The 15570-nt window shown below is 38.5% G+C and overlaps 1 protein-coding gene across 1 annotated transcript in view; it reads left to right on the top strand.

Moving 5' to 3' along the window:
* The window catches only part of LOC132119259 (copine-5-like), a 186791-nt gene that overhangs the window by 152532 nt on the left and 18689 nt on the right, over positions 1 to 15570 (top strand). The window contains exons 14-17 of the mRNA XM_059529067.1: positions 11048 to 11094; positions 12594 to 12775; positions 13124 to 13251; positions 14583 to 14685. Coding sequence (XP_059385050.1) covers positions 11048 to 11094; positions 12594 to 12775; positions 13124 to 13251; positions 14583 to 14685 — 460 coding nt within the window. The remainder of the gene's footprint in view (positions 1 to 11047; positions 11095 to 12593; positions 12776 to 13123; positions 13252 to 14582; positions 14686 to 15570) is intronic.

Here is a 15570-nt window from a genome sequence, read left to right as displayed (position 1 = left end):
ATACCACCTATACTAATCCCTACCCTAAACCTAACCAATCGTGTTAACAAATGCAAACATGAGGTGAAAACACATTTATGTTATGTTATTTTAGCTTTCTTCTACAATTCTTTGAACTTCTTTATCATGACTCATATTGTTAGAGGGGCTCATCCCCAAGTCCAGTGCTTGCTGTAAAGGGATGGGTACCATTCACTTTTTAACTGGTACCGCTACCCAACAGTACCTTTTTTCGGTACTTTATGTGTTATAATAATTAAAAACATCTTGGCACATGGTCTATCTTTCTCTCTCTGTTGCGTATGTGCCCATATGCATTCTCAGGTATAGAAATTTGGCACCGAATGATTTAACGTGAATTGGTATTTGGTAGTACTGACGCAATTCGGTCTGTACCCTACCCTATTGCTGTACCAGGTAAGCTGCCAACTTTACTCAAAACAGCCACACATATGGAACTGGTAATTTTATGTAAATGTCAAGAATGTCAAAATTATTACTTTGCAAACCATAGACTATGGCATAAGTATTTTGAGGTTATAATATGGTAGTCAAGTCACCTTTATTTATATAGTGCTTTAACCAAAATACATTGCATCAAAGCAACTGAACAACATTCATTAGGAAAACAGTGTGTCAATAATGCAAAATGACAGTTAAAGGCAGTTCATCATTGAATTCAGTGATGTCATCTCTGTTCAGTTAAATAGTGTCTGTGCATTTATTTGCAATCAAGTCAACGATATTGCTGTAGATGAAGTGACCCCAACTAAGCAAGCCAGAGGCGACAGCAGCAAGGAACCGAAACTCCATCGGTGACAGAATGGAGAAAAAAAACTTGGGAGAAACCAGGCTCAGTTGGGGGGCCAGTTCTCCTTTGACCAGACGAAACCAGTAGTTCAATTCCAGGCTGCAGCAAAGTCAGATTGTGCAGAAGAATCATCTGTTTCCTTTGGTCTTGTCCTGGTGGTCATCTGAGACAAGGTCTTTACAGGGGATCTGTATCTGGGGCTCTAGTTGTCCTGGTCTCCGCTGTCTTTCAGGGCTGTAGAGGTCCTTTCTGGTCTGGATACATACTGGATCCGGGTGACTGCAGTGACCCTCTGATCTGGATAAAGACTGGATCTGGTGGCTAAGGTGACCTCGGAATCAGATAGAAACATACTAATATTAGCGTAGATGCCATTCTTCTAATGATGTAGCAAGTACATAGGGTGTTATGGGAAGTGTTCCCGGTTCCAGTTTACCTAATTAATGCAGCCTAAAAATCCTTTAACGGATTTGGATATTAAAACCATATTAATATGTTATGTGTAAGCCAGGTTAAAGAGATGGGTCTTTAATCTAGATTTAAACTGCAAGAGTGTGTCTGCCTCCCGAACAATGTTAGGTAGGTTATTCCAGAGTTTAGGCACCAAATAGGAAAAGGATCTGCCGCCCGCAGTTGATTTTGATATTCTAGGTATTATCAAATTGCCTGAGTTTTGAGAACGTAGCGGACGTAGAGGATTATAATGTAAAAGGAGCTCATTCAAATACTGAGGTGCTAAACCATTCAGGGCTTTATAAGTAATAAGCAAAATTTTAAAATCTATACGATGTTTGATAGGGAGACAGTGCAGCGTTGACAGGACCGGGCTAATATGATCATACTTCCTGGTTCTAGTAAGACCTCTTGCTGCTGCATTTTGGACTAGCTGTAGTTTGTTTACTAAGCATGCAGAACAACCACAAAATAAAGCATTACAATAATCTAACCTTGAGGTCATAAATACATAGATTAATATTCCTGCATTTGACATTGTCGTAATTTAGATATATTTTTGAGATGGAAAAATGCAGTTTTACAAATGCTAGAAACGCGGCTTTCTAAGGAAAGATTGCAATCAAATAGCACACCTAGGTTCCTAACTGATGACGAAGAATTGGCAGAGCAACCATCAAGTCTTAGACCGTGTTCTAGGTTATTAAATGCAGAGTTTTTAGGTCCTATAATTAACACCTCTGTTTTTTCAAAATTTAGCAGTAAGAAATTACTCGTCATCCAGTTTTTTATATCGACTATGCATTCCATTAGTTTTTCAAATTGGTGTGTTTCACCGGGCCGCGAAGAAATATAGAGCTGAGTAACATCAGCATAACAGTGAAAGCTAACATCATGTTTCCTGATGATATATCTCCCAAGGGTAACATATAAGGCGTGAAGAGTAGCGGCCCTAGTATTGAGTACTGAGGTACTCCATACTGCATTAGTGATTGATATGATACATTTTCATTCACTTCTACGAACTGATGGCGGTCATATAAGTACGTACATATAAGTAATGCACTTCCATTAATGCCAACAAAGTTTCCAATCTATGCAAAAGAATGTTGTGATCAATTGTGTCAAACGCAGCAATAAGATCCAATAAAACTAATAGAGAGATACAACCACAATCAGATGATAAGAGCAGATCATTTGTAACTCTAAGGAGAGCAGTCTCAGTACTATGATACGGTCTAAATCCTGACTGGAAATCCTCACATATACCATTTTTCTCTAAGAAGGAATATAATTGTGAGGATACTACCTTTTCTAGTACCAATCAAGATTGGTCTATAATTAACTAGTTCTTTGGGGTCAAGTTGTGTTTTTTTTTATGAGAGGCTAATAACAGCCAGTTTGAAGGTTTTGGGGACATATCCTAATGACAATGAGGAATTATTAATAGTCAAAAGAGGATCTATGACTTCTGGAAGCACCTTTTTTAGGAGCTTAGATGGTATAGGGTCTAACATACATGTTGTTGGTTTAGATGATTTAACAAGTTTATACAATTCTTCCTCTCCTATAGTAGAGAATGAGTTGAACTGTTCCTCAGGGGGTCTATAGTGCACTGTCTGATGAGATACTGTTGCTGACGGCTGAATGTTTAAAATGTTGTCGTTAATAGTATCGATTTTAGAAGTAAAGTAGTTCATAAAGTCATTACTGCTGTGGTGTTGGGAAATGTCAACACTTGTTGAGGCATTATTTTTCGTTAATTTAGACACTGTATTGAATAAATACCTGGGGTTATGTTTGTTTTCTTCTAAAAGAGAAGAAAAGTAATCGGATCTAGCAGTTTTTAATGCTTTTCTGTAGGATAGGTTACTTTCCCGCCGAGCAATACAAAATATCTCTAGTTTTGTTTTCCTCCAGCTGCGCTCCATTTTTCGGGCTGCTCTCTTTAGGGTGCGAGTATGCTCATTATACCATGGTGTCATACTGGTTTCCTTAACCTTACTTAAGCATAAAGGAGCAACTGTATTTAAAATGCTAGAAAAGAGAGAGTCCATAGTTTCTGTTACATAATCAAGTTGTTCTGAGGTTTTGGATATGCTAAGGAATTTGGATACATCAGGAAGATAACTTAAAAAGCAGTCTTTTGTGGTAGAAGTGATGGTTCTTCCATACTTGTAACAAGAAGTAGAATTTAGTAGAATCTGAGATATCATCACTTGGCTGCATAATTTCAACACTATCAACATCAATTCCATGTGACAGTATTAAATCTAGAGTATGATTTCGACAATGAGTAGGTCCTGAAACGTGTTGTCTAACCCCAATAGAGTTCAGAATGTCTATAAATGCTGATCCCAATGCATCTTTTTAATTATCAACATGGATATTAAAATCACCAACTATTAAAACTTTATCTGCAGCCAGAACTAACTCGGATGTAAAATCACCAAACTCTTTAATAAAGTCTGTTTGGTGCCCTGGTGACCTGTATACAGTAGCCAGTACAAACATAACAGGGGATTTATGATTAACATTTGTTTCTCTGGATAATGTTATATGAAGCACCATTACTTCAAACGAGTTATACTTGAAGCCTGCCCTCTGAGAAATCCTGAAAACATTGTTATAAATTGAAGCAACACCTCCCCCTTTGCCTTTTAGACACGGCTCATGTTTATAACAGTAATCTTGGGGGGTGGACTCATGTAAAATAATGTAATCATCAGGTTTTAGCCAGGTTTCTGTCAAATACAGCACATCTAGATTATGATCAGTGATCATATTATTTACAAAAAGTGTTTTTGTAGAAAGGGATCTGATATTCAATAAGCCAAGCTTTATCATTTGTTTATCCGTATTGCATCTGTTTTTTATTTGTTGAACTTCAATTAAATTGTTAATCTTAACTTGGTTTGGACGTTTTTTGTATTTTCTAGTTCGGGGAACAGACACAGTCTCTATAGTGTGATATCTAGGTGAAAGAGGTATTTACGTTTAGCATTAGCCAGCACTTTTAAATTTGCCAAGATGTCAGGCGCTCTGGCTCCCGGTAAACATTTGACTATGGTAGCTAGTGTCTCTATATTCACGTTCCATACAATAGAATCACCAATAACTAGAGCACTTTCATCAGGTTTCTCAGTGGGTGCATCACTGAGTGGGGAGAACCTGTTTAATATTTTGATCGGAACAGAAGAGCGGTGTTTTGACCCACGACTACGCTGCCTCACTGTCACCCAGTTGCCCTGCTGCAGGGGCTCTGTTGCCGGAACCGAACAATGTACAGGAATCCCTGAGCTAGACGCATCCAAAGCCGTATCTAGAGCCCTAACATTCTTACTGTCCTCAATTAAAGTTTGGATGCGTGTCTCTAATTCTGAAATCTTCTCTGTCAGCCTAACTATTTCCCTGCATTTATCACATGTGAATCCCTCATCTGCGACAGAGAGATAAAACTGTACATGTGGCAAGAGGTGCAAACAACAATAGCAGGAGAACCCATTACTCACCGTGCTTGATGAAATATTCTTACCACAGTTGTTTGATGAACTTGTGAAAAACTGGAGCGAGAGAGAGGAGAGGAGAAAAGAAAACAGCGATAGGTTCGAATGAAAACGCTAATGACAAGCTAACGAGTGCTAACGCCCATGTAGTACATAATCTGCCCTTGTAAGAATATTTTGTGTGAAAAGGAATCAACATTGTTGGTGTTTTTCCACCACTAGTGTTCATTCAGCTGCAAACGGCGTTGAATTTAAATTTATAAGCAAGTTTTTGGAGTTTTAGCAAAAATTTAGACAAATGCACGTTTTTCCATTGAGACTATGTTGGGTAATTTATATGTTGATGTAGTTTAGGGTCAAAACCCAGCTGTTTTCTCATCCTAAACGGTACGCTACCACTAAGATCTGATTGATTAAAAATATTTATTAGGTACATGTCCTACTTAACAAACATGTTTAATCATTTAATCATAAATTGGTGTGTCAACTAGGATGGTTCACCCAAAAAGAGGATTATGTAATTATTCATTCATTCTATTGTCAATTCAAACCTGTATGGCAAAGAATTTTGGACCCCTTTGACAGTCATTGAACATTCTTCAGAATACCTTTCATTCTGCAGAAGAAAGAAAGACATATACGGTTAGAATTACACAGAGGTGAGTAAATGATGACAGCCTTCCTTTTTGGGGGAACTATCCCTTTAAATTGTGCATTATATGTAAAGCTGTGGACTTTACAAACACTATGCTATCTCTACAATGTAAATCTTCCATTTAGACTGACACTAGTACACAAGTTTTGACCCTAATGCAAAGTGGCATTTAGGTGAATCCCTGTCAGTTTCGACTGACTGCCCAAGCACGGGTAGCCCTGATAGGTTTAGAGGGATTACTGCCATTGGGTTGTGTAAACATCAGGAGACAGCCTACAGGTTCATGGTGACAACACAATGAAATGTGAAGAAAACAGAAGAATGCGTGGGCACATTTGTGTGCGCATGTGTATTCATGGAGCTGCAACATTGTGTTTCAGAGCACACACAGCATGTGGTATTGTTTAGTGGTCTGACAGACCATAAATTGATTAAGTCCTCCTCTAAATGAAAACAGGAAATTGCCACTTAGAAGAAGAACTCTCTTCATTATTGACAAAAATTACTCCCTAAGTGACTGAGTTGGGAACAGCAATAGGGATGATGTGTAGAGGACCGAGAGAATTGGAGCACATCAGACCTGAGCTGCTCCAGTTTGGTATTAGATCAGCCATGAAGAGAGCCAATCAAATCTAAGACCTCGCCAAAGCTTGCTGAAATTATCAGATAGCACTGTGATTACTGAGAGAAATCAGTTATGGCTCAGATAATATATTCTGTACAGTAAAAAAAAAAAAATAAGGGTTTAAAATTACATTTCGATAAAGGAATTGATTAAAAAAAAGAATATATACACTACTCTTTACTGTTGGTCAAAAATACATAAAAAACTGAAACATTATTACAATTTTAAACAATTGTGTTTTTAAATATTTTATAATTCTGCACTGAATTTTGTAGTGTTTTAGTGTCACCCTGATCCTTCATAAATCATTATTATATGCTGATTTTTGCTATAATACGCTGAACATGGGGGGACCATGTTTTTTCGGGATTCTTTGATGATTAGAAAGTTTAAAAATTTGATGAATAGAAAGGATTCCTTTTAAAATTGAACGTTTATTGTTGGTCCTAGAACAAGCTTAGTCCTCGCTTGGCCCCTAACCTAAAATTAACTCTTTTTTTAAATCAATGGGAGTTTCAACCCCAGGCTCATGTTCAGCTTATCAAGAAAATGTCCATTGATTAGCACTAAAAGTCTGTTCAGTTTTATGAACATTCATATGAATGTCTATCTAGAAATGTTTTATAGCGTTGGTTTATTTTACATTACCAAATATATATATATATATATATATATATATATATATATATATATATATATATATATATATATATAAAATAATAATAACCTATTCATTTATTTAATGATTGAATAATCATGCGACAGTTGAGCATCTTTTGGCCTTTGCCAATGAAAAACGTATCCGTTATGCTGAGCTCCGCATTCATTGCTGTGAGTATCTGTACTGATTAAGTGCTGACCTTTACCTGCATGGAAGTGCTCATGGCTGAGTTTCAGATAACCTGTTATAATGTGCTCCAAGCCTCCGGCCAGCCTGTGCATCCCACGCAGGACCTGTTTTGACATTTCTATTAAGGCAGATGAGAATGTGCTGGCCAGGGTGTCTGTTGTGCAGAAAAAAAGTCAAAGAAGAAGCGGTGAACTTGAAGTGATCAACATGTCATTGCTGCATATATGTGCATGCATGTGTTGGCATTTTAATGATTTCAGTATATATAACAGACAGGGCCATCATTAGTGGTGAGGAAGGTGGTGATGGTTCTCTGGACACCAGTCTGTCGGGTGCCCATGGTGTCTATGCTACAAAAAGTAGCGTAACATTTGTCTGACTGCCTTTGGAAACCATTAATGATGTCACTGGGTCATAATGGATCATAATGGATCATGCAACATAAAGACAACATTATTTGTGCTGTGCTGTCCATTCTATTAGATACAGGTGGGTTTTCTGTCACTATGCAGGGCTTCCCTGCCTCCCACAGCACTGTAGAGTGCCCCGCAGCTGACAAATGAGAGGGAGACACATAGTGACATGCATCTGCGAAAATCGATTCCTCTTGTCCTTCTGTTGATCCCATTCTAGGAGATGTCTGTTGTACTATAGTAACCCCTAATGCAGAGGGATCCTGTTTACAGCCTATTAAGTTTCTGGGCCATGGAAATGCCCTAGTGCCACAGGCTGAAACGGCTGGCAGAACAACAGCACTGCTGAAAGTAGATCAGGATTTGCTCTAATTTGGAATGGCACATTCATGAATAGACAAGAGAAAACCAAAAAAGAGTATTCCTGTGGTTAATTTTCCTCCTCATAAATGTATAATTAACCAGTAATAATACAAGATAAATGTGATGACGTGCTCCTCGAGAATAGCTTTAGTTTAGAAGATTTTATTTTCTACAGCTTTGGTCACCTACATTCCCAAAATGAGAGAATTGTTTTGTGATGTGGAGATGCATACACTGGGACCCGAGAGTAAATGGCTTTTATTGAATTAATAAAGAGGATAATTACTCTCTGGGCTACATAGGGGCATGAGTCATGTATTAGCATGGGATTCTAAAGGTTAATGCAATTTTCTCTGCTTTTCATTATGGTTTTATCGATTTTTTTTCTTGTAACCCACTGTTTCCCTGATGGGCTGCTGTGTTTGACTTTTTGTGTTTGAGAAGATTTGAATGCTGTCTGCAACATGTTTTTATCATGAAAATTTATTTTTATTTTATTTTTTAACTGTGCCATCATTTTTTTAATTTTTTTAATGCTCTGGGCCCGGTTCCCCGATAACGTTCACTCTTAGCGCGCTAAGAAGACATCGAAAGATATATCTTACCAAAGTTGTTGATGTTTCTAAGTGTGTTCCCCGAAGTGTCCCTTAGGAAGCTTCTTAGCACGCTGCCTTTTACGTCCGACATTACAAGAGCGCTGTCCAAAGTCAGGTTGCTAAATTAGTTGGCATCGATTGCTCATGAATCGATTTTCCACTTTACGCGAAGGTGCAATACAGCGTTAAGAAAGACTACACGTTCTATGCAAATGAAACATTCCTCAAATTATTACAGTAACATTTATTTTAACATAGTTTAAGTTATCAGTAAAATATAGATATAAACTATAAATTAAATTATCAAAGGGTCAGTAATGTTCACACGATATGTTGTGACGGTAAGACAAACCGGGTATCCCTCGCTAATCATCCATCCCGTTGTGCCACTTGTGCCGCTTCTTGACATGGGTTTAACGACTTATTAAAATTATATAATACACTTTAATATTAATGGCAATGTACTTTACAATTAGAATTGATTGGCAAGCAGCTGCAGTTACTTCTGTTTAATGCGGTATTGATTGCAATTGGTTTATGTTTTTAATAAAAAGCAACCTATCTACAATGAACAGAGAGAGAGAGAGAGTTAGATACAAAATATGCTGGGAAAGCAACGTAAAAAAGGGCACCAAGCCTCTCGTCAGAGGAACTTAAAGTGTTGCTGGACCTTGCCACCAGGTAAGATATCACACCCCTATGGTCCACTATAACCTGCACATTTATGGCCGCGTCTTCCTTTCACAATAAGTAGCCTACGCCTGATCATTCACTGATGGAGTGGCGATAGGGATGAGTGCCATCCACCAGGATGCAATCCCCGGCATGGCGCAGAAGGGCGTTGGTGACAGTGTGGACGCACTTCCACACAGAGGTCTTGATTAGGCTGTAGCCCTGTCCCACGACCTCGATGAATCTCTTTGTAGCAAAAAAAAAAAAGGAAAAAAAAAAAAAAAAAAGTAGCGCTGGGCTTCAGGGCTTAAAGCAAAATTCCGCCGCGTTAGCCTGGCAAGCGCAGGTCTGGGAAGGTCCAGCTGCTCCACAATGAGTTGTCCTGGGAGGGGATTTTTTTTAATATAGCCACGTCAGGCAAAATGTCAAAAGGGCTTAAGTTTTGCCGAATAAAAAAACTGACATGGACTAAACGGCTCCGAGTCCGGCTCCGTCTTTGATTCAATACAAGAACACGTTGGATCGCTGCCATAGTTGGTCGCTTACTGGACACCACCATGCTTACCCATTTAAAGATCTTAGCCATTTAGAGCCAAATTGTTTGCCAGATTTTAATTATCAAAAAAATGATTGCCAATTCGCTTTAATTACATTACAAAAAAGCCTAGGCTAATTACCACCTTATTAGTTCTGTAAACACATAAAGTCAACTTCATAAATAGGCCTGTATCCATTGCGAACATAATTTATTATGAGTCTTAAAAAATAACAGAAAATCATTGTTGAGCCACAAAATTGTCAACATACCATAGTTTGACTTGTATTTCGCTGCGCTGGTTTCTAAAGACTGTTGTACAGTAGCGTCATGAGCTCAAATAACGCTAAGAGAGAGCTACGAATGGTCCAGACCAACCTTACGAAAGTGTGACTTACAGAAGATATACTTAGCGTACGAACGTGTCGGGAACCGTGCCATAAGGTTAAGAGAGAGGTTAAGGAATAGGTTAAGAACTACTTAGCGATAAGAACGTTTTGGGGAACCGGGCCCTGCTTTATTTGTCTATGTTTTATGCTAATGTTGTGGTATGTAAATTTACAATCGGGTAGATTTGACAATAATAGCTTCTGTATGGTCAGTTAGATGTATTTATTAAATAATAAACCTTTAAAGACATATTAGCCTTGGCTAATTAGCATTGCTTAAACTCTTTCTATCACTGCATCTTCTACCTGAAAGCGTGTCATCCTTTAAGGTGCCTGAGGGATTCATTGAATGAATAAATGGTAAACCAGAGCAGCAGGAAAATCTGTGTGGAGGGATGCGCTAAAGGCAGGGATGCAGAAGGACCTGTGGAGGCTGCATTGCCCTGCTTTGTGAGCACAGTGTGACTAGTAATGTGAGCTCAAAGTAATGGCTCTTCCTGTTTATCCAAATTAGACCATGCAGCTGGAGTTGACTACACATTACTTTCATTTGGCTCCACATAAGCCATCATTTAGTCAAGTCAAATCACATTTATTTATATAGCACTTTTAACAATACAGAATTAAATAGGAAAATAGTGTGTCAATAATGCAAAAAGGCAGTTCATCATTGAATTCAGTGATGTCATCATCCAACACAGTTCAGTTTAAATAATATCTGTGGAATCAAGTCGACAATATCGCTGGAAATCAATTGTCCCCAACTAACATTGGTGACAGAATGGAGAAAAAACCTTGGGAGAAACCAGGCTCAGTTGGGGGGGGGGGGGGGGGGGGGGCAATTGTCCTCTGGCCAGACAAAACCAGAAAGTCAATTTCAGGGCTGCAGAAGAATCATCTGTTTCCTGTGGTTTTATCCTGGTGGCCGTCTAGGACACAAGGTCTTGACTGTGGTTCTTTCTCTGGGGCTCATCTAGTTGTCCTGGTCTCCGCTGACATTCAGGACTCTCTAAGTGCTGATCCAGCATCTGGGCTGGTGTTTGGGTCCATGCTCGTGTGTGTGTGTGTTAGCACATACCCACACAGACATATGTACCTGTCTCTATGGAAGCTACTACATCACTGTTGAGAGCATGTTTGCTTACTCTTTTGTTTTCTCATTTCTGCCTCTTTTCCCAGGACCCAGATCAATTTTACTGTGGCCATTGATTTCACCGCCTCTAACGGTAAGTAATTAGGTGGAGAGAATAGTGTGTGACCTCTTAAAAAGTTAGGGAATCCGAACCAAATCATTGGCCTTTCTCTAGTGCTTGTGTCACTCGATACACTCCTGTTAGTTGTTGTTGGGTGGCCCCCTGTGCTGCAGGGCTGAAAAGAGAGCTGTGTAAGGGTTTAAGTCATGTTGAGAGATGAACCAATTGAATAAAACAGTCTAAAATGGCCCATCTACAGTAGCTGGCAGTTTATGCTACTCCTCGTCATTTTTAACACAGAATAAAACAGCATCTTAGTCATCAGAAATGCTCGTTACTGACCGATTGGAAGGGCTTTATGTAGGCAGCAACTCTGTGTTTTTGCATGTATGATCAATGCTTAAAGTGGAAAAAAAGAAGTGCCAGTAACCCCCCCCCCCAAAAAAAACAAACAAACAAATGAATAATAATAATTTCATAATTCCCAATGTATGTACATAATGCCGTAAGAAAGAAAAAAAGAAAAAAAAACTGTTTAGAGCAAATAAGTACCAGCTGCGATACCAAACATGACCACAGGGTGATCCCAAAAGACCACTAAACCTGCTGCCTCAACCTGACTCTACATGCTCCTTTACCAATCCATTCAGAATAACTAAACCACTGAACAGTGCATAATCTAAAACACCTTCAGCCAGCATTCATTATTAAACACTCAAGCTTTTAAGGCAAATACATCATTGTAATATGCTCGGAGATTTGAAAACTGATGCTTTTGAATGTTGGCATTGCACACATTCAGGTTCCTATCTATGGGTTTTCATAGATGGTTTGTTAGCTCACGCAGTACGGAGATGTACTTGAGAGGTGAGGAGCTCTGGTTTGAATCCTGTGCAACTATGGCTCATCAAAACAAAACAACATCTGCATATAAGGATGATCAATTTGCATGGTTGCATCAACAAATACATTTTTATATCAGTTTTGCATTTGTTAACACTATCGGGTAGGTTTTGGTGTAGGACACATTAGAGCATTAACACGATAGAGCATTAACTTTTAACGACAGTCCCCAGATATTTGAATTCTGAACCACCACAATATGTACCTGAAGCAACATAATAAAAACGTGTGAACTGAACCTGTGTTTTAGCATCTCTCAGTGGACATTTCTCTGTGAAACTGCAGCGAAATGTGCAGTAAGGTACATAAAAATGATGTAGCAGAAAAGTACACAGAGGTACGCATTTTTATGAGACCAGCAGCAGCAGCATATCTTACATGCTCACAGAAATGTGTCTATGTATCAGCTGTCGGTAGCAAGAACATACTTTCTCAACAGCAGTAGCACATAGCAAATCTAGTCATTTTCTGTTAATATGCTAAAACTCTTTTCATGACTGAACTATATTTAGCAATAAATTTCATAAGCATAAAAAATTTGCTATTGAAAAATTAGGTCCTAGCTATTGCAATTGGTGTCTTTATATGTTTGTCTTACTAGGTTTTTGTGTGCTGTTTCAAATTTTCAGGAAACCCATGCCAGTCCACGTCTCTCCATTACATGAACCCCTACCAGATGAACGCCTATGCCCTGGCACTGAAGGCTGTGGGGGAAATCATCCAGGACTATGACAGTGACAAGATGTTCCCTGCACTGGGATTTGGAGCCAAGCTGCCCCCCGATGGACATGTGTCTCATGAGTTCCCCCTAGTGAGTGAGCTGATGTTCAAATTCCTGTTGTCCTGAACTTCATGAAAATTCCTGAGATTAGTCCAAAAGAGTTTTTTGATGCCAAGAGTCTCAATGTCCTTCTGTTTTTCTCACATTCTCAGTCATAAACGTAAGAGCGTGAGATGCTGTTGGGCTAGTCTTTAATGCTCAGGAAGCGGTTCAGTGATTCGGAGATGAGACTTTATGGGAGAAATCTATAATTGGCATTCTCTGCTGTCATATTGATTGATAAAATCCATGTTTTCTGTCCTCAGCATTGTTTTACTGTTGAACTTTGGTTGGCTTAAATGAAGACACACATGTGAAACATTGATTCCTGTCTTTCAGAATGGCAATATTGAAAATCCCTACTGTAATGGTATTGAGGGGATATTAGAGGCATACCATCAGAGTCTAAAGACCGTCCAACTATACGGACCTACTAACTTTGCCCCTGTTGTAAATCATGTGGCCAGGTAGGTTTGTCCAGAAATCCTTTTAAATGCAAAATCAGTTTTCTAATAAACTTATAATAAAACTTTACAATAAAAACAGTTCACATAGACTATTAAATGTATTTATTTTTGGTTAGTGAAAGTAGTAGCAAAAGTAATAGCACACCTAGGTTCCTAACTGATGACGAAGAATTAACATCATAGTCCACTACACATAAGGCTATATGCCTGGCAATATGTTTTTTTTACTGACAGATCGATAAACTATTACATTTGGACCACTCCAGAATATATGGTCACAGTTTTGCATAGAAACACAGCATAAATGCATAAAAACACAGCATTAACTGATATTTATTTAGCACTACTTCTCTAGCTTACTTTGTGTTTTTCACTCTTCCATCATTCCAAAATTTACTCTATGAAATTGCCATTAAAAGTGATTCAGCTTGTTTTTGTGTCCATGTAAAATGTCAGCCTGTTTGCACTTTGCATGCAAATGATAGATTGCCCAGATTTGGTGGAATGCATTGCAAATGTTATTTTCTGCATGAATAGTGAAGTTGATCTTTTAGATTTTCAAGAGTGTAGCATATATGAACAACAGACACATCATGAATCAGAATAAGCCTGGCATCTCAAACTGCTTGGCTAAGCACCTTATCTGTGGACCACCATAAAAACTGTATCTTTGAAGACATGTGAGAGGATTTCCCTGGCTGGATTGCGTGACTTTCTGATGTTCCATCAAAGATGTCTGTCTGTCAACTCTGTCCTCGAAAGCCAAACGCTTGACTTTTGAACCCATGTACTGTTTGTGTTAATCCTAAAACTGACAAAAGAAAGTTGCTGACATGGAGCAAGCTTGTCCCAATGTAAAGCTCACACCATATGTGTCATAACAGACTGACTCAGTACTGACTCTAGCTATTTTTTAATCATCACTTGAAAGGATAGTGGGTGTGTTTCCAGAAAAGAGATCAAGTAATTGTCTGAAGACATCTCCACCCCCTACCTCATGGCATCTCACAACCAAATCATTTTCCATCTGATTACACTGCTGCATCCGCTGTGGTAATTAAAAATGCCATTTTCTGCAGATCTGAATTAGACTTTCTAAATTGAAGCATGATACACCTCCTCAGGGTCTAATTCTAGCGAGTTAGCGCAGGCAAAGATTTATTTAAATAAACAAAGCAGACCATGGTAAATCTTAATATGGTGAAATGAATCTGAGACATCTGAAAACCAGGAAAAGAAGAATTTAGAGAATAAAATGTGAAATGTAATGAAAGGTATGTACTGAAGAATGTATTGTTGCGTTAACTTACTTTTTTTTTCCATCTTTGAAGATATGCAGCTGCTGTCCAGGATGGCTCGCAATATTTTGTGCTCCTCATAATCACAGATGGGGTTATATCTGATATGTCACAGACCAAAGAGGCCATCGTGAATGTGAGTATGACCACTAAAAGAGCACAGGTGTATCAGCAGGACAGGCTGGAGAGGGTCCATATTGCCACTCTGTTCCACTTTTTACTTGCTTTTCAGGTTGCATCCTAATTGAAGTGAAACCTTATAAGTGAACTGGCTGTTAATTCACACACATCACACATTTTCACACAAAGCACACAACAAACTCAACTCACAATTGATTCCAATTGAGATTCGTGTTAGCATGTTGCTAAGCTAACAGCACATTGCTTCAAAAAACATAAATACAACACACACACAAGAATTGGATGAATATTTAATTAGATAATCAACATTTATCTCATCATCCACCATCTTGGATTTATTAAAATGTGGCAAAAATAAGGAAGTGTCAAAGGAGGCAGCACACCCTAGCTACTGTATGTTTGGGAACAGAGCATTTATATTTTGTGTAAAATCCCTGATCTTCATCTCCAGCCTGCACTTGAGAACTAAATAATGTCTTGTGGATGATATGGGTTTTTATGATCTTATTACAGATGATATATTGTTATAATTTATTTAGGCTTCATGATACATGCAAAATGGATGACTTGTGGCGTATTAAGGTCATAATTTACACAAAAGGTCAATCTCGTCTCCAGCAGTGCATATCATTCATCTGGCCTATGAATGGGCCCGATTTTCCCAGCAGACTGGATTTAAAGGGAATTTGCGACTGTTACTCCCATTTGTAGAACAGCCACACCTTCCTTTTAAGATCTTGCCTGCTGCTCTATCCCCAGCAGCCTGCCAAGAAGAAGACTCACATTTCCACCCCGTGTGACATTTAAAACCTGAATGCAAGGTAACAATGGTGACCTATGGTGCAAACCTATGTTTTTATTTGTGTGTTCGAAAAACGTT

This window comes from Carassius carassius, chromosome 38, assembly GCF_963082965.1.
Source record: "Carassius carassius chromosome 38, fCarCar2.1, whole genome shotgun sequence".
In the NCBI taxonomy this organism is placed as follows: Eukaryota; Metazoa; Chordata; class Actinopteri; order Cypriniformes; family Cyprinidae; genus Carassius; species Carassius carassius.
This window is presented reverse-complemented; position numbering and strand designations above follow the sequence as displayed.